The 19,793-nt window shown below is 38.3% G+C and overlaps 1 protein-coding gene across 2 annotated transcripts; it reads left to right on the top strand.

The window, feature by feature from the left end:
• Positions 1-11,041: 11,041 nt before the first annotated feature.
• On the top strand, positions 11,042-11,881 carry LOC100961977 (histone H2A.Z-like). Of its 2 annotated transcripts, XM_012808981.2 has the most exons (2): positions 11,042-11,206; positions 11,315-11,881. In XM_012808981.2, exons 1-2 carry the CDS (start codon positions 11,120-11,122, stop codon positions 11,504-11,506), a joined length of 279 nt encoding a protein of 92 aa, XP_012664435.1. In that variant the 5' UTR covers positions 11,042-11,119; the 3' UTR covers positions 11,507-11,881. The 2 variants fall into 2 exon arrangements, with proteins under 2 accessions (XP_012664435.1, XP_003795990.1); XM_003795942.3 differs by having other exon boundaries at positions 11,042-11,881.
• Positions 11,882-19,793: the final 7,912 nt, after the last annotated feature.

The following is a 19,793-nucleotide window of genomic DNA, read 5'->3' as shown; positions in this document are numbered from 1 at the left end:
CAATGTGTCTGTCTTGTCTTATTTGTCAATCCCCTTTCATACGCCGACTCCCCAAACCGCCGACTCCCCAAACCGCCGCCGCCCGCCGGAGGAGAGGTGGCACAAAATAATGATACCTACATCTTGCCAAGAAGGGTGGAGATAAATCATGTAAGTATAATATATTTATTTATATGCTATAATAAAGTTATGTACAAAGTACTATGAGACACAGAAGAAGTAGTCTGAGCATTTGATTTAACTACTCAACTAATCAACCTACCATCTGCAAAGATAAGGTACCATGACAACAAATGAATGTGTTAATTTGTATAAAAATTTCAGAAGCTTAATAATAATAGGAAAAAGAGGAGAAACTAAAGATAAATCAGGGGAGGTGCCTGTGGCTCAGTGAGTAGGGTGCCAGCCCCATATACCAAGGGTGGCGGGTTCAACCCCAGCCCTGGCCAAACTGCAACAAAAAAAAGCCGGGCGTTGTGGCGGGTGCCTGTAGTCCCAGCTACTGGGAAGGCTGAGGCAGAAGAATCGCCTAAGCACAGGAATTGGAGGTTGGAGTTGCAAGGGTGAAAAAGTGAGACTCTGTCTCTACCAAAAAAAAAAAAAAAAAAAAGATAAATCAGTATTTAGAATTATCCATCTAATTTCTATTCACCTGCTAGGAATTAGAGAGTTATCTTAAAAACAAATCACTTGATTGCCTACATAACTGCATTGTAGATTGTCGTAATATTTTTCCCTTTAATATAGCTCAATGGCTGTTAGATAAGAATTAGTATACAGGACATAAAATTATGGTTTTTTTTTTATGTAAGCCACAGAATTTTTGAGGGTTCTTTTGACCATAAAAAGTGGCCATCCTCATATGGTATTTTCTCAGCCCACTGTTTCCAAGAGGAAATGACAGTAGAACAAAATCTAACAAGATAAATAAATGTTTTAAATTTAAAATAAACTCCTTCTTAGATCTTTTAAAATAGGTAATTTCCTGCTTAGATTGAATTCAAGCAGCTCATGTAATCTGACAGGCAAAAATGCCTAAAGTGTGACAAACTGCCAAAAACATTCTCATCACTGAGTGTGCTATTGGTTAAAACATTTACACATGACATTGAAACTAGGATGCAAGTTACGTGAAAAGGGGGTTTGGTATGAACACAGATCTCAACTTATTATTAATGGAAATGGAAAAATGCAGTGTAATATTCAAGTAACCATTTCCAAACACTATAGTGTTCATACAAAACTGCCAGATTTCACCTCTATTCTGACATTACATCAATGCCCCTCCTAAGCCTCTCTACAGGATGCCTCAGGCTAATCATGTCTACAGTTTTTTTAAATGGCCATTGATAGATACTGCTTGATTTTTGCATCATGAAATCTCCATAAACATGGTTAGTTTTGTGAGTATTTAGATGACATGTTCGAGTTAGGATTTCAGCACATAGGCTTGTTTTTGCTTTTTGATATGGTCAAGGAAGAAAAGAAGGAAATCTGTCAGTCAGGGATAGTTTACTTACTTCCAAGTTATACAAACTAGGATAGAATTTCTCAAAATGTGTTTTCAGAATATCAGTCTCAGGGAGAATTCCATGGGGAAATGACTTTGATAAGTGATGCACACTATATCCCATTCATGGAAATTTATAAGGCATGTTCGAATATTAAGACTCTGAGAAATTCAGCAGTATAATGGCTCACACTGTATTCCTAGCACTCTGGGAAGCCAAAATAGGTGGATTGCTTGAGCTCAGGAGTTCAAAACCAGCCTGAGCAAGAGCAAGACCCTGTCTCTATTAAAAAATAGAAAAAATAACTAGCCGGATGAGGTGGTGCATGCCTGTAGTCCTAGCTACTCGGGAAGCTAAGGCTAGAGGATTGCTCAAGCCCGAGAGTTTCTGGTTCCTGTGAGCTATGATGCTACAGCTCTCTACCCAGGGTGAGAGAGTGAGGCTCTGTCTCCAATAAAAAAAAAAAAAAAAAAAATTTTTTTAAAAACACAAGAAATTCAATATTAAAGATATCAGTAAATGTATGTGTTTCATTCTGCTTAGCCAATACTTCCCAGACTTACTTACTTGATTATAGACTCTACTTTGCTTAACACTTAACAGCAACCACTGAGAATAATTGGAGGATGTCCCCAAAATCACCCTAATGTTGCCATACATGGGGAAAATGTGAAATTATAGCTAAATGTACCTTATTTACAAAATATTCATTACAAAGTTTTACAAAATAGTCTCTACATGTTGGTCATCTCTTTGTAATGAATATTTTGTAAATAAGGTACATTTAGCTACAACTTCCCATTTTCCCCATGTATGGCAACTTTAGGGGCAACTTTTGGTTCATCTGTATTTTTCAAAATACATCATGGAGAATACTGCACCAGAGAAAACCATAAAATATCTGGAAAAGTGTGTTTTCTGGCTAAGCAAAAATTCTTAACTAGAAAAACAGATAAATAATGTAATTCTTATTCAGCATTCGTAGGCACTTACTATAGAATTATATCTTTAAAAATCGTCCTTTACGTATTTCAAATGAACTAATAAATTTTCACTTTGTTTTGATTAGTTAATTTATGTACAACTCATTCATAAAAATAGTAATTAAAGTGGTCTTCTTGAAATGATTCAGTGTCAAAATAATTCTTTCCACCTGCTATGATTTGAATGTTTGCCTTCCCTCAAAATTCACATGTTGAAGCTCAATCCCTAAAACAATCATACTAAAGCTCTTTAAGGGGTAACCAGATCGTGAGAGCTCTGCACTCATGATTAGGATTAGTGCCATTACTTAAGAGGCCCCAAAGCCTTGTTAGCCCCTCAGTCATGTGAGGACATATAGAAGGCACCATCTATGAGGAAGTGGGCCCTCACCAGACAATGAATCTGTTTACACATTGATCTTGGGTTTCCCAGCCTCCAAAACTGTGAGAAATATGTTTCTTTTTTTTATTTCAAAACATTAAGGGAGTATACATGTTTTTATTACATGAATACCTTTTATAATGTTTAAATTGGTACTTTTAGTATGCCCATCACCCAAATAGTGTTCACTGTACTCAATAGGTAGGTCTTACTCCCCTTCTCCTCCCTCTTCCCCCTTCTTGGTTTCCAGTGAACTTTACTTCTCCCTCTGTCCATGTGTGCCCCTTGATTAGCTTCCAATTATTAGAGAGTACATGGGGTGTTTGTTTTATCATTCCTAAGATACTTCACTTAGAATAATGGTCTCCAGTTTCATCCAAGTTGCTGCAAAAGACATTTCATTCATTTTCATGACCATGTAGTACTCCTTGATATATAAATGTGTGTGTGTGTGTATACCGCATTTTCTTTACTCACTCATCTATTGATGAGCACTTCAATATCCTTGCAGTTGTGAATGGTGCTTCAGCAAACATTTGAGGGCAGTTGTATTTTTAATAAAATAACTTCATTTCCTTTGAGTAGATATCCACCAGTGGGATTGCTGGATTGAGTAGTAGTTCAACTTTTAACTCTTTGAGGACTTGCCATGCTGTTTTCATAGAGGATACGCTAATTGCAGTCCCACCAACAGTTTCTTTCTCTCTGCATCCACACCAGCATCTATTGTTTTTTGACTTTTTAATAATGGCAGTTCTCACAGGGTTAAGATGCTATTTCATTGTGGTTTTAATTTGGATTTCCCCAACCATTAGTGATGTTAAGCACTTTTACATGTTTGTTGGCCATTTGTTTATCTTCTTTTGAAAAACTTCTGTTCATGTCTTTGCCAACTTTTTAATGGGTTTTTTTTTTGGGGGGGGTTCTTGCTAATTTTTTTGGTTTTTTAGTTCTTTGTAAACTCTGGTAATTAGCCCTTTATAAGATGTACAATTTGTGAATATTTTCTCCCAAGAAATAATCTTCTGTTTTTTAGAAATTACACAGTCCAAGGTATTTTGATACTGCAGCCTGAACAAACTAAGACATCAACTAAACATGATAAGACCATAAAAATGGAGACATTAGAACTCAATACATGATCTGACTAGGCCTTTAGTTAAACACATTTATTAAAATAACCTATAACAGAGCAGGCACTCAGAAATTCTAGTTGAATTGCATTGAAACAGAGTATGTTTATTGGGGCAAATCCTAAAGGCAAATGAACTGTATAGTCTTCTGCCAACAATGTGTTTCTATAAACCTCTTAGTTCATAAGAAACTGGTAAACTGGGGAATTCTATCAGGATAAAATTGAGAACTTATATTGGCCTATGCCCAATTTTTTCCAGGCAAGGGGAGTCAAAAAAGTGGAGAAAAATTATAACTTGACCAACCATTGTGGCTCATGCCTGTAATCATAGCACTCTGGAAGACCAATGCAAGAGCACTGTTGAACCCAGAGGTTTGAGACCAGCTTGAACAAGAGTAAGACCTCATCTCCACCAAAAATAGAAAAACTAGCTGGATATTGTGGCGGGGTGCCTCTAGTCCTACCTGCTCGGGAAGCTGAGGCATGAGGATTGCTTGAACTCTGGAGTTTAAGGTTGCTGTGAGCTATGACACACGTCATTCTACTGAGGATGACAAAGTGAGACTTTGGCTCAAAAAAAAAAAAAAAAAAGGATGAGAAAAGAAAGAAGAAGAAGAAAAACCGTAACCAGTAGTGGGAAAAGAAAACACACTCAGCTTGGTAGTTTCATGAACAGGAGTACTTTAAGTTCCATATTATTTCAAATAATGTTTGCACTCAGGCTCCCTCTACAAAGAAGTGCACCCCAGCCTTGAAATGTTCTTCTTTCTTTGCTCAGAGCTCCAATTCCAATTGCATTGTCTACATGTTAGCAAACCAGCATTTTCATTCTATTTTGCTCATGCATTTTTAATATTCCATGAGGCATCCCCCAGCTGCTAAGCCTTCAGACACCATTGTGGTTTTTGTTAATGCTCTGGCTACAAAACTGCACTGGTTTTAAGTGGTCTGCACCAATTCTATATTCTCATAAGCTCTGTTATTTTTAGAACACAATTATTCAAAATAGAAAGTTTTCCTGGAACACATACTTTATGTTCTATCAAAAACTTGTGCAGTTATAAATAATTCCCTTAAAAGAATGAATAAGTAGTATGCTTCGATGATCCAGGCTGTTGTTTCTCTAACCCCAAGGATATAGGTGGGGAAGAAAAAAGTTGGGAGTTCGTCAATTAGCTATGTTGTGGCCTGAATGACTTCAGCATCTTCCTAATGCTTTCACTTGCTCTTACCTGGCATTTTATTTTACTAATGGAAAACAACAAGTTTATTTATACCTCAGGGCCTTTGCACATATTTTCTTTCTTGTTATTCATGCCTTAGCTCAAATGTTACCCACTTGGGAAATCTTTCATGACCACCTTACCTAAGACTGCACTCTTCCAGACTGACGCTCTATCACATTTCTCTTTTTCAATCCTTTCCTAACACTTAACATTTCCTGATTTTGTTTGCATTGTGACAGGCCCATGAAAACGTGCACTGCCTCTGTCTTGTTAACAGAGAGATGAATCCAGAGACTAGGGTACTCACAGCCCAAAGGATGGGCTTGGGAAAGATGGTTCACTACCTATAACCTACAGTCTAAGTACCTATGTCTCCTGTCTCTTATTTTACGTTGGTTTCCCTAACAGCTTCTTATCACAGCCCTAAGTATGATCAAAAATGGAGGAGGAACAACCTGGGTGGAGTTGAAGAACATTCTCGTTAGTAAAGTATCATAAGAATGGAAAAGCAAGTATCCAATGTACTCAATACTAATAGGAAACCAATAGAAAACAATTACATGCCCACACAAAAGAAGAACACAATTAAATTCAAGTGGGGAAGGAAGAAGGAAGAACGGAGAGAGAGGGAAGGAGGAGGATTGGTAAACTCTCCCCCAGTGGGCACAATATAAGGATATGCAGTACACCCCCTGGTAAAGGGCTCAACTACACATTAGACTTTGCCCAACAAACACAAACAATATACCCTCATATTAATCTGAAATTTTACAAAAAAGAAAATAAAAGAGGAACAACCAAATTCCTAGCTTGGTCTTGGCTCACACCTTAACCATGCTAGTTCCCCGATACATTACCAGTGTTTAGAAGAGGGCTTAGCTTCTACAAAGCACTACAAAAACATCTCTTCGATGTATGACTTAATAAAAGAAAAATACTAATTACAAATTAAGATATTTTTCCCTGGTCACTTCAAACAGCCCTTAAGCAGTTGAATCAGTCGACTTGTTTTCTTCTCCCTGGTGCTTTTGTTCTTATTATCTAATTAGCTCTTGGTGCAAACAGATGAGTAAACCTACCATAGTTTCAAGTTCTGTGTGTTTTCTCCGTCTTCTTATGAAGCATTCCTCACCAGGTTTCCCCTTTGGCTTTGATCTTTTTTTTTTTTTAAATCTGTATCATCTAAAAATGAGGGCATAAAAACAAATAGGGTCAAACGGATGCCTTAGTGACTCAAACCATTTGAGTGCAATGTGTTCTAGTGGATACGCTGGCTTCAGAATGTGCAAAAAATAACAGATTGAAGGATCTTAATATCCATATTCAGAGTTATTTTATATCTTTACAGTCTTATGCTTTTTATTGGCATAAAATAGCTTTTAGTTACTAGGATTATTCCTTTAAATATACCATATAATTCATATTTTTTCCTAACTGAGGAATCCATTCTTCAATTCCAAAGAATGATTCTCCATACTATCTAGTTATCTCTACTCTAAATGCATAAAATCAAAAGTATACTTTAGTTGAAATACACATTTAGATTGTTTTTCCATAACAAATTACTATTTAAGCCATAAAGGTTTGAATCAGAGAAACTGGTATTTTGATCTACACAGAGAAATCTGACATAAGTATATATTTTTATTTTTGTATCAAATAAATTGTTTAGGTTGGTGTCAGTGTCTACAACCACTTGATAGATATAGTCACTGATTTACAGGAGGTTCTTTGTTCATTAGTCTAACATCACCAAACAACTGGAGTCAATGACATTATGTTCAAGTTAATACAGAAGAATATTCCTACTTGATTAATATACAAAAGTTCAGGTACAGAGTGGTGCCTGTGGCTCAAAGGAGTAGGGCGCCAGCCCCACATGCCAGAGTTGGCAGGTTCAAACCGACCTGGCCAAAAACTGCAAAACAAACAAAAGTTCAGGTACGTGGCACTTTGTTCTAATTCAAAAGGAGCTTTAGGGTGGCGCCTGTGGCTCAAAAGAGTGGGGCATTGGCCCCATATGCCAGAGGTGGTGGGTTCAAACCCAGCCCCAGCCAAAAAAAAAAAAAAAATCAAAAGGAGCTTTATGGCCCAGAAGCCCCATGGATGTGTCACTTTCACATTCTAATGGGGCTGTAAAGTCTGTGTCACCCTGAACATTGCCTCACAGAAAAGGAAGCACCTTTGCTTTGCTGAATAGTAATTTCAAATGTAAACAATACCTTTAAAACAAATACGCTGGAAAACTCTGAGTCCAACACAGCTGCGAATAAAAAAGACCAGGAAATTGAACGTTCCCACTACAATAACAAATGAATTCGCTACAGATGAAGCATTTTCTATTAACAGGCGCCATGGGGGCTAGGTAGCTTAGCTGTCAAGAAATGTCCCAAGAGGTTGCTAGGCACAAATCAGTCCAACACTAATGAATTTCATTCTCTTTACCTCACTTCTAAAACCATTACATAAATTGATTCAATTCTGCGTGGGGGATAAACATAGTTCGCAGACTAAGGGATAAAAAAGAAGAGAGAGAAAGCTTGGCATTTACAACACACTGCCAGTCCCACATGGAGAAGTTTCCACCAGATTATCTGCACAAATATAAGCTAATAAATAGGCATTATACTTGATGATGATGATGATGATGATGATAGGCAGCCTTTATTGAGCTGCTACTATGTATCAGGCTTTGTTTTGCTACATCCTAAATACTGTGTATGTCATCTCATTTAATCCTCACATTCTAATGAGTCGGATTCTACTATGAACACTTTAGAGATAAAGAAGCTGGAGCTTAGAGAATTAAGTAATTCATCAGGGATCACAAAACTAGTAACAGCAGACCCTCAACTGCCTGCTCCAACTCCAGAGTCTATCTTTTTAACTATCTTAATATACAACATCGTGGTACAAATCAACATTAAAATCCAGTGGGATGAAAAGAATTCGTTTCTTCTAAATATGCTGGGGCATATGCTTTCCATTCTTCTGTGGATTAAATAAGAACAGGCATAATAAATAAAAGATCTAAGAATAGTGTCTTTACTTAAATTGTATGTTATTCATCCTCTTGGAAACATAACATTGAGACAATCTCTAGGATCCTTTTCTGTTCTCAAATTCTTCTTAACCATCCCGAGTGTGTTTAACTATAACCAAGTCCAGTTTCTTCAACCACATCAGAAATGGAAAGCCTACCCCATGCAGGCTTCATTGTCTATTGAAATAAGGAGCTGATGTTGGGAATACCAGGTATTTCCCCCATCATTTTCTAAAATTCCAGAAACTTTAAACTTTCTTATGCTTTCTAACATACAGCCTTTTCTCCTTATGTTTTTCCAAAATTCATTGGTGGGTGGTTAGTGACCTGGATACAAGGGACCAAATAGTAAGGAAGGTGAAATCTGGCCATTGACTGAGCCTGTGGGAGGACCTTTGGCAAGGTCTGTGTTAGGACTAAGTAAGGCCATGGGCCTCCAGACAGCAAATCAAGGGACATGGAAATAATCAAGGTCATAGGCCTGTGACTACTGATTCATGGATACAGCAAATTCAAAAAGATTATTTACAGGATGCTCTCAAAGCCCCCTCTGTCTCTGTAAATCAAATTTATCTTTAATAACTACTTTAAATCCAATAAATATTCAGTTGTTACAGTTGTTACCTCCTAACTGAAAATCAATTACTCAGTGTAGTGAGGGTTTGTTGCTCCGTCTGATCTACCTGGAAACAGTCAGGGCCCACAAAATCATAGTCACAGAGGCAAGTCCTGATTTTTGCCTTTTTTTCCTTCTCCTCTATAGGTTAAAAAAAGGCTAAAAAAAAAAAATACTCAGAGAGACGGTCTATAATCTTAAATTGATGGATAAATTATATTATTGTAAGGAGTGAATTTTTATATACATGTAATCTTCTTATAATCACCACCCTTCACAATCACACCAGAGCCTAGAACATCTCTCGCACCACAGAAGGTTCCCTTGTATTCAGGTCAATAACCCCCACCAAGAATGACCACTCTCCTACCCTTTATCCTCTTGGATCCATTTTGTATGGTTTTGAACTTTAAAAACCGGCACTATCCAGATACAATGTGTATTGTTTGGGATCCGACTTCTCATACTCAGCATTGTTTTTAAGATTCATCCATGTTGTCGCTTGGATCAATAGTTCATCCTTTTTATCATTATGCAGGTATTCCATTCTGCAGAATGATACACTGTTTCTGGTTTGGGGCTACTATGACTAACGCCGAGATGAACATTTTCATACAGATCACTTCTGTTGGGCGACCCCCAGTCGTGAAATTGCTGGGCAATGGTGCCGGCATGATTTGCCTTTAGTCTCCTAACTGATTACCCAACAGCCTTCCAGAGTGTTTGCACCAACTTGACTCCCATCAGCAGTGTATGAAGGTTCCAATTGCTTCACCTATTTGGTACATTGCCTTTAGAGTTAACTAAGGTCAAGGACCTTTGTCAAATTTATCTGCGACCTTCAACTTTTTGGTCATTCTCTAATTATTATCTTTATTTCCCAGAATTAAAGCAATCAGAAATGTTTGTTCAGATACTTAATCTGGATATCGGTGAGATGCGAAGAATTTGCTTTTTCTTCAGATCAAATGTAAATGTTTTCTAATAACAGGAAATGTTCAATGGAGAAAAAAATGAGGTTTCTGTTGAATGCGCCTGCAAGTTTTACACTTGCCTCTCTAAATGAAAGTCTGTGTATTTGAGCTGGCTGGCTGCCAGTGGATTTCAGGAGGAATCAAGCAATTAGATGATTCTATTTTATTCCTTTGCAACTAATTTGCCTTTAGCCAACACAGTGGGGAATGAGAGCTCCTCCTCCACAAAGCATAGTCCCTATTTCCCCCCATCTATCTTCATTAGCTGTCACAAGGGTGATTATAAGAAAGTTCCACTTCCAACAATTTATTTTTGAACCAATTTGATTAAGAAGCTTGTGCGCCAAAGGCCTATTTGTCACAGATAGAATGTACGCAGTTGGGAGATAGAAGATTTTAAAGAAGCAGCAGATAAATAAAACATTAGCTAAAGTTAACAAAGGAATGTCCAGGCCTTCTCATATTAAAGAGTAAACACACGCTGCATTTCTCTAAAAATTCTCACCAAATAATTCACGTTCACCTGACGTATGTATTATGCAAAAACAAGAAAAAGAAAGAGTGTGTATATTAACACTATTCAGCTTCAACTACCTCTTACTCTTCACGAGAAGTTTATGATCACACTACCTTAAAGCCCTGTGTTCTCATCTATGTTCTCTTATATGTAACACTGTTTTGCAAAGCCATTCTCCCAGGTGAACAAGCAGGGTGGCTTCTCAGATGTCTGATGTCTCTTCTTTCTCCTCTGCTATCTCTGAAAAAGACTTTGCTTTTGTAAGTACAAACACAGCCTCACTCAGAGCTTACTCTTTCCATCTTGTCTATAGTAAACATGAGTCTCATGTGAGTCCCATGCACTTTGTGAAAGCATCTGCCGTAAAATGCAGTCCAAAAATTGTTTTTATTTAGCCCGAAGCCCTTTTATCTTCTGAAAGACTGTGCACCAAAATGCCATAATGGGTTTATTTTGGCTCATCACACTAGAATCCCTTATTTTTCATCCTTTCCATCCTTCAATTCTCATGGGCCTCTCTGCTTGTAATCCAGAGTTCAAGTTCTGTCTCCTCCTGATTCTATTTACCTTGCTCTCTAAACATCCTCCTTTTTATGATGCAAATCCCTTTAAAAAAAAATAAAACAGGCAGTTTGAATCGCGGTGCCACGAAGGAGTAGGTGGTGGGATCTCTCTGTCTCTCTGATTAGCCCTTTCTCTGCCTTGCTTGTTTGAGCTTCAGCTGAATTCGAAATGGTTGGCGGTAAGGCTGGGAAGGACTCCGGAAAGGCCAAGACAAAGGCGGTTTCCCACTTGCAGAGAGCCGGCTTGCAGTTCCCAGTGGGCCATATTCATGGACATCTGAAATCTAGGACGACCAGCCATGGACGTGTGGGCGCAACTGCCGCTGTCTACAGTGCAGCCATCCTGGAGTACCTCACCGCAGAGGTACTTGAATTGGCAGGAAATGCATCAAAAGATTTAAAGGTAAAGCGTATTACCCCTCGTCACTTGCAACCTGCTATTCGTGGAGATGAGGAATTGAACTCTCTCATCAAGGCTACAATTGCTGGTGGTGGTGTCATTGCACACATCCACAAACCTCTGATTGGGAAGAAAGGGCAACAGAAGACTGTCTAAAGGATGCCTGGATTCCTTATTATCTCAGGACTCTAAATATTCTAACAGCTGTCCAGTGTTGGTGATTCCAGTGGACTGTATCTCTGTGAAAAACACAATTTTGCCTTTTTGTAATTCTATTTGAGCAAGTTGAAAGTTTAATTAGCTTTCCAACCAACCAAATTTCTGCATTCAAGTCTTAACCATATTTAAGTGTTGCTGTGGCTTCAAAGAAGCTATTGATTCTGAAGTAGTGGGTTTTGATTGAGTTGACTGTTTTTAAAAAACTGTTTGGATTTTAATTGTGATGCAAAAGTTATAGTAACAAACATTTGGTTTTGTACAGACATTATTTCCACTCTGGTGGATAAGCTCAATAAAGGTCATATCCCAAACTAAAAAATAAACCAAAACAAAGAAATTCCCTACTTTCTTTTCTTTTTTTTTTTTTTTTTTTTTGAGACAGAGTCTCACTTTGACACCTTGGGTAGAGTGCTGCAGCATCATATCTCACAGCAACCTCAAACCCTTGGACTCAAAAGATCCTCTTGCCTTAGGCTCCCAACTAGCTGGGACTACGAATGTTTGCAACAATGCTCAGATAGTTTTTTTGTTTGTTTGTTTGTTTTTGAGACAGAGTCTCACTTTGTCACCCTTTGTAGAGTGCCATGGAGTCACAGCTCACAGCAACCTCAAACTCTTGAGCTTAAGTGATTCTCTTGCCTCAGCCTCCCAATTATTTGGGACTACAGGCTCCCACCTTAATGCCCAGCTATTTTTTGGTTGTAGTTATCATTGTTGTTTAGCAGGCCCAGCTGGGTTCAAACTCGCCAGCCCCAGTGTATGTGGCTGGTGCCCTAACCACTGCACTACAGGCACTGAGCCACTGACATACTTTTTAGAGACTAGGTCTCACTCTTGCTCAGGCTGCTCTCGAACTCATGAGCTCAAGCAATCCACCAGCTTTGGCCTCCCAGAATGTTAGGATTTAGAGGGATGAGCCATGGCGCCCAGCCCTAAATGCTTTACTTTCATTCTTTTCTTCAGCCCCCTTTCTATCTCTCCTTTTCACAGCCCAATTTCTCAAAGTTTGCCAACAGTGTATTTTCTCACATCCTAATCAGCTCTTAATCTGTTTCCAGCACAACATGGAATGTGCAGTGTTTATCAATAAACATCCTTATTGCTAAATCCAATTAATAACTTTACCCTACGTTACTCTCAATGGGACCACTGGCCACTCCTTCCTTCCTGAAGAACACGCCTGCCTATCTTCGTGGCACCACCATCTCCTGGTTTCTCTTCTCCTGTACGGTCTCTCCTGTTCCTCTGCCCACCCCCTGACAGTGGGGTTTCCTGGGTCCCTCATACCCTCTTCTGTACTCACATCACCTTCCTCCCCACATATACTCATCCACTCATATGAATTCATTTAGCAACTAGAGCCCTTCACTCTCCATTCAGTGATGGGAGCAATGCAACATCTGAATGGAGTGAAGGGTTAAAGAGATGTGAGAAGACAGAATCTTGCCAATCTTTTCAAGAAACGCCTTGTGCAGATAATATTCAAATCTCTTTCCTGAATTTGAGACCCATAAATGCAAATTCCTGTCCCTTCACTCAAGTTTTGTCTGTGTCCCCTCCTCACCACGTGCATGTAAATTTCAATGAATGACACCACTATCCACCCAGGGAGCAACCAGAATTGGGGTCACCTCATTGTCTCCCCCTTTTCCTCCCAGTCACTCAAGCACTAAATCGTGTTGTTTCTAAAAGCAACAATTGATCATTTATTCAATGCTTACTGTGTGCCAAGCACTGTGTAAGAACTTCTTAAACACATTACCAAATATAATCCTAACAACCTTTAAGGTAAAAATGATTATTATTATCACCATTTTACAGGTAATAAATCTACAATTCAAAGATGTTAGGTAACTTGCCAAGTTGTTCAGCTGGAAAGTCTGAAACCAGGATTCAGACCGTTTTTAACTATTTTGCTACACAGTTGTATAGCCTCCTAAACATTTTTCAAAACTACACAGCCATCTCCCTAGATTAAACCATCATCATCATTATCTCTCTGTCTCTTTCCACCTTGTCTGGATTCCTAAATCAGACTTCTAATACAGCTCCTTAAATTCATTCTGTCTTGATTTTCCATACCAAAGGGAGACTCCCCAAACACAAATCTGATCACATCACTCCCTGTTTTAAAATCTTTCAATGGTTTCTTAGGGGAAAAGTTCAAACTCCTTACCAGGATTCTCTGTGAGTTGGGTCTCTTCAGCATGTCCCCTGACATTCTCCTTAGCCTGCCTATAAACCCCTGGATTGACCTCATGTGCCACATTCCCCCTAACCACAAAACCACCACCTTCACCATTTCTCCTGTATGAAACAGTGATGCACCACTACAGCCACCTGGCTAGATCCTATTCAGATCATCACTTCTTCCATCTCCACCGGACAAGTCAGACTCCTGGACAACACACTTCTCCACCACTCTGTATTTTAAATGCACTGTGTGCTTTTTCTGCTACATTTTAAACTCCATGAGGACAAAAGTAATGTTGCCCATTTTCCATCACATTCTACAGCCCAGCAGGAGGCCTTACACAAAGTATCTATCCAACTAAACATGGATTGGATGAATACAAAATTCACTAACCAATATTGTAAACAATTTCTCTTAGTCCCTATTTTCTTCCCTCCAGAAGCAGTTTACCTTCCCCAGAAGTCACTTGTTAGCCTCCATCAGCGACTCTTCATATTTAATTTTCCAAATATCCGTGTTTTATGAAACACACACCAAAAGGCACAGAGATGACCAAGATAGATGAGTCCCAGCTGACAAGGAGCTTATGGTCCAGTAGGCACCGAGACAAAGTCCCAATTAGCTGAACAAAATATGATTAATTCCACCAGGCTTATGGGAAAATGCCATTTGAAGTAAACCTTGAAAATGGTTAGATTGTCAATACAGGGAAAGGCGACCCGGATGCTGAAAGTAAACACAAGTCCCAGGAGACAGTGAAGCCAGCAAAGGAGGACTGTGAAAGCGTTCAGCAGCAGGGAGTGTGAGGAACAAGAGTAGTTTAGTTTGACTACAACAGTGTTTTTCAACCTGTTTTGTCTCACGGTACACTTGAACCTGTAGTTAAACTTCCATTACACACTTAAATTATGTTGACCAGAAAAAGAAAATGATGTAATTAGTGATCTTTAAAACTATTTGCAGCACATCTAAGATCCTCTCACAGCATACTGCTGTGCCAAGGTGCCCCACTTGAAAATCACTGGACAAGAGCTTAGGGAATGATAAGGGGCATAGGTAGACCAGAAGGATATCCCAGGGTCACATCACGGAGGACCTTGAAACCAAGAAAGAACTGTATCTATATTCAGTAGTCAAAGGAGTGTTAACACATAGTTTGAACAAGAATGACCATTGTACTGACTTTGGGAAAGATCCTTCGCCTTCAGTGGTGTGTAGAATAGATGAAGATACTAGAGGTGGGAAAATTGCCACGCTTCCTCAAATCAAGGTCAAAAATCAATGGCGTAAAGCAATATTTTCAATTTGCATTGAAAAAGAAAAATAAGTGCCCAACGTGAAGAATCTATTAGCAGACCAAAAGTGGACAATGTGGTCTCTGCCCTTGAGGAACTTCTCTTACAGTAACAAAAGCAGAAAGCGTGGTAAAGAACTGAAATTAAATGTGACAAGGAAAATAGAGAACGAAAGAGCAAACAAGAGTCTCAAAGTTGGCACTAGACTCGGAAGGAAAAAAGATCTTCCCTAAAAAACTGAACTACAAAGCAATTCTTAAATAAATTGGCAGTCTGAATCACTCTATCTGTGTGTGCCAAAAAAAAAAAAAAACCACTCAGAGAATTTTAAGGAAAGGACAAAAGAGACACTGTAGAGATGGAATTTGTACAACTTGCCTAACAATTTGATGTGGTAGGAGATGAAGGAGAGCACGAGGTCAAGCGACTGAGAATTTGATCCGCAAGGATTGGGGCAGTGACAGGGCTGGTGACAGACACAGAAGTCAGGAGGGGATGCTAGCTAGGGGAGGGATGAAAAGACGTTTACATTCTACCTTTCTCCTGGGATAGCCAGATGAAGTTTGATAACAAAAAAATGAAAATGTAGAGTGAGAGTTTAGAATTAGATTACTTTAAAATATCAAATCCTGGGCAGCACCTGTGGCTCAAAGGAGTAAGGCGCCCGCCCCATATGCTGGAGGTGGTGGGTTCAAACCCAGCCCCAGCCAAAAACTGCAAAAAGAAAAAAATATATATATATATCAAATCCTGAATGTTGTTGTTATTGAATATAAGTGCATAGAAAAAGCTGTGTAATAGCACACATTCTCACCCCCTCAAAGAAATAACAGATTTTGAAAGACTAAATGTTAGAGAGAAGAAGAATTTTCAAGTTTTATTCTCTAATTTTTTTTTTTGAGACCAAGCCTCACACTGTCACCCTGAGTAGAGTGCCATGGCATCACAGCTCACAGCAACCTACAACTCCTGGGCTTAAGCGATTCTTCTGCCTCTGCCTCCCAAGTAGCTGGAACTATAGGCACCCACCACAATGCCTGGCTATTTTTTGGTTGCAGCCGTCGTTGTTGTTTGGCGGGCCCTGGCTGGATTTGGACCCACCAGCTCAGGTGTATGTGGCTGGCGCCTTAGCCGCTTGAGCCACAGGCACCGAGCCATTTCTAATATTTATATTATTTGAATATTTATAATTATCATGTATTCAAATATTATGTAATTTTAAAAGCTTTGACTTAAAATATTTAAGACCAGAGACATAGATTAAGATGTCATTGTCATAAAGATGATAGGAGAAGATGCAGGAAAAGCATAATTGGACAAAAACACAAATATACAAATATAAAATAGGTGCTCTAAGGATTAAGTCTGAAAACAAAATATTCTTAGAGAATGAGAAGAAGCCAAGACCAAGGAAAGAAAAAATATCTGTCTAAAATTAGTGAAAAACCAATAATATACAACATACATAACATAAAATTTAAGAGAGGGAGATAAATAAAAATAAATTACAATGCCAGTTATTATGTTAGTGACTACATATGTTAATAGTCAAAGAAAAGTAATGCTTACTGAAGATTTATTATGAACCAGAAACATGGTAATTATATTTTATCCCCCTAAGTAGCCTAAAGGTATACATAAAAGTCTTCACTTTGGAGATGTGGAAACTGAGGCTTAAAGAGATTCAGATTTAAGATCTCATAGCTAGTTTAGTTGAAGAGCTCACGTGCAAAGCCGTTTCTAAATTTGGAGATCTTGGTCAGAGATCTGACCACTTTCTCTTACCAAGAAAGAAGGAGCATAGTGTCAATTGTTTTCATGATGTAGTGAAAATGACAACTAATGGAAAAGGATTAGTTGTCCATACCTCCCACCTCCCATCCAGGGAAAAATTGTCTTCCATGAAACTGATTCCTGGTGCCAAAAAGGTTGGGGAACAACTGGTTTATAAAATATCTTCTGATAATACAGAGGCTAGCGTTTCAGTGAGTTAAAGGAGTGAATGCAAAGTGCAAGAAATGAAAATGTAACTAAAGCCTTGGCAGTTATAAGAGTAAGAGACATTTTTTTTAATGTGGCATGAAACAGAGGATTATTTATGGTTGAAGAAATACAAATGGGAGCGTAATTAATGAAATGATGTTCTGGAAGAGGTGGGCCGAGAGCACAAGTGCAAGGCCTTGCCTCAGAAGATCCCATACTCCAAGAGAAAAAAGTTTAAAATAGAGAGAGAGCCTCTGTGGAAGGAACTAAGAAAGATTCTACTCAGTGGCTTCAAACAAGAATGGGTTGGGGGCTTGAGGAATGTACAGAAGATTTTTAATGATCACTATGTGAAATAAGATAGAAAGTCAACAATATGTAGTCAAAAATGGCTGGGAACTAAGCAATGGGACTAAGAAAATAGTATGGCTTTTATAGTCCACTTGTCTATATTTTCAGCCTTTTTTGGCAATGTGCAACCGTCCCGTATTCTAGGTGGCAGCCTAGAGGAGTCAAAAACTTCATCCCTGCAAAGTGAGTGAGTGAAGGCAAGGATCAGATAAGAAACTGGAGCTTGTCCAGCCTTACACCAAGCTCTGGTTCTGCCACCTCCTCCTTCTGTAGCCGGGGGAATTTTATCTCTAAGCCTCAAATTTTTAATCTATAGAATCAAAATAGTACAGTAGCAATTTCCATAATGTGCTGTAAAAAATAAATTTTTACTTAGCATAGTATTTAGCACATTCCAAGTTCACAACTCATAATCATTATGGAGTAATAAGAGAATTGAGAAAAATGAATCAAAGGATGGAAAGAAAAACAAAAGGCTAGTTAAGAATAGGCACAGACATAGAGTTTGATAAAGGAAGCGAGACTCATTGTGTGATCTATCAGTAGGGTAACTATAGTTTACAGTAATCTATTTTATATTTCAAAATAGCTAGGAAAGAATAACTAGAATGTTCCTAGTATAAAGAAAAGAGAAATATTTAAGATAATGGATATCCCAATTATACTAACTGATCTTTACAAATTTATATGAATGTGTAAAATTATCATATGCACCCCAAAAATATGTACATATATTATGGATCAATAAAAAAATAACTATAAAATAAATGTTTTATAAAGTTAGTTAAGGTGAATGATAAAACAGAGGAAAAAGACAAAAGGTTGTGATCAGAGAAAAGAAATTTCAGAATTTGAGATGTTACGAGCTGAGCAAGTTTGACTGATGAAGTCTAAGTTCAAACCAAATAATTGAGCAGTTTTAAAAAAGTGGAAGCCACCTAAACTGAGATAGCTGAGAATCTGGGAAATATATAAAAATAGTCCCAAGGGAGGTATCTTGTCATGGGTAATAAAGGAGACAGAAAGCCCACATAGGCCAAGCATGAAATCATTAAGAATAATAAGAGAACGGCTATATGTTGTTTCTAGGTGACCGAGACAAGGAACATGACTAAAATGGCATAAAGCAACTTCAAAATAGAAAAATTTTAATGGAAAGTAAAGAATACATGAAACTCTTTGGGAGTAGAATGTGGAAAAAGTGTTGTCAAGAATAATGAATCATGCACACACAAGATTTATACTTTAAAAAGAAACTAAAGAAAAAGAAAAGAGAAAGACAAGACCCAGAAAGGGCTATAAATAGAAGAGACAGCCTGGAGAACTTAGGCATGGAACAGCCATGCTCTATTTAGAGCCCGGTGATTCTGATCTCATCTTACTATGTCACCAGAAAAAAAAAAAAAAAAAACGAGTGGTGTGAGTTTGAGGCCCTTTCGTATGTGGCACTAGGCAGGAAAATGTCTGACAAATGTCCCAGCCCTGTCCTGCCCCCACAGTCTACGGGAGAGATGGGCACACCATGGAGTGGACACTTCCACTCTTCAGCCCTTCCTTTACACTCAGCCAGACTCTTGGAGGGACACAAGAAGATGGGGTCACAAGGTTGCATAGGTTTGTAAAATTTGCAAATGGAAGTATTTACCACAATCAGTTAAGATCACTGTCTCTTTCCATTCTGACTGGCTTGTTCACCACACTTGTCCTCATATGGGCTGGGGCAGAAGTTGCCATAGGTATTTATGGGAGGCACTTCAGAGGAACCTGAGTCAGGGACCCATCTGGTTCATACTGTGGAATTATAGTTGTAATACATATGTATTTAAGTATTTATATGTTACATATATATTTTTAAAGAGATTCTTGTGAAATAGTATTTTCAGGATTCATCTGTTCTTAGGACACAAACTTTCAGCAGGCTTATAAACCAGAAGTAATTTGTGCATGAGTCAATTTCAATTACAAACATTGAAAAAACAAATTTCTATCAACTATGCTGAAAGAAAAATGAAATGTTCTATTCTCCTTACAGAAATTGGCGTTATAAAATATTAATCACATAAAGAAGTCATCAAAGTATTCCCTCGAAATATGTAGGAAAATTAATATTATAGAGGTGTATCAAGCAGTTAATAAAAAATATTATGTTACTTTTGAAAGAAAAATAGAAGAATCTTGAAAGGTCTAAGATCTGACTTTACTTGCAAGTAGCAAATTACCTTACCATAGTTTCATGCATGCTGGCAGAAGACACAAGCCTCCTAAGTCAGAAACAATGGACTTTCTTACAGCAATAGCAGTAACTAGAACGTTATCAATTATTTTCTTGTGTCAGTTGGGAAGACCCAATTCCCACCAGGGGATGTGATAAGAGCCAGGGGACACCAGCACATGCAGTGAG

The sequence above is a fragment of the Otolemur garnettii genome, unplaced genomic scaffold (assembly GCF_000181295.1).
Source record: "Otolemur garnettii isolate 467f Iridium unplaced genomic scaffold, OtoGar3 scaffold00098, whole genome shotgun sequence".
Taxonomy (NCBI): Eukaryota; Metazoa; Chordata; class Mammalia; order Primates; family Galagidae; genus Otolemur; species Otolemur garnettii.
The sequence above is the reverse complement of the archived record's forward strand: the minus strand, read 5'-3'. Positions and strand labels throughout refer to the sequence as shown.

What these genes read in the sequence shown, in the direction of transcription:
- LOC100961977 (XM_003795942.3), top strand. Translation starts at nt 11,120, where the DNA reads ATGGTTGGCGGTAAGGCTGGGAAGGACTCCGGAAAGGCCAAGACAAAG.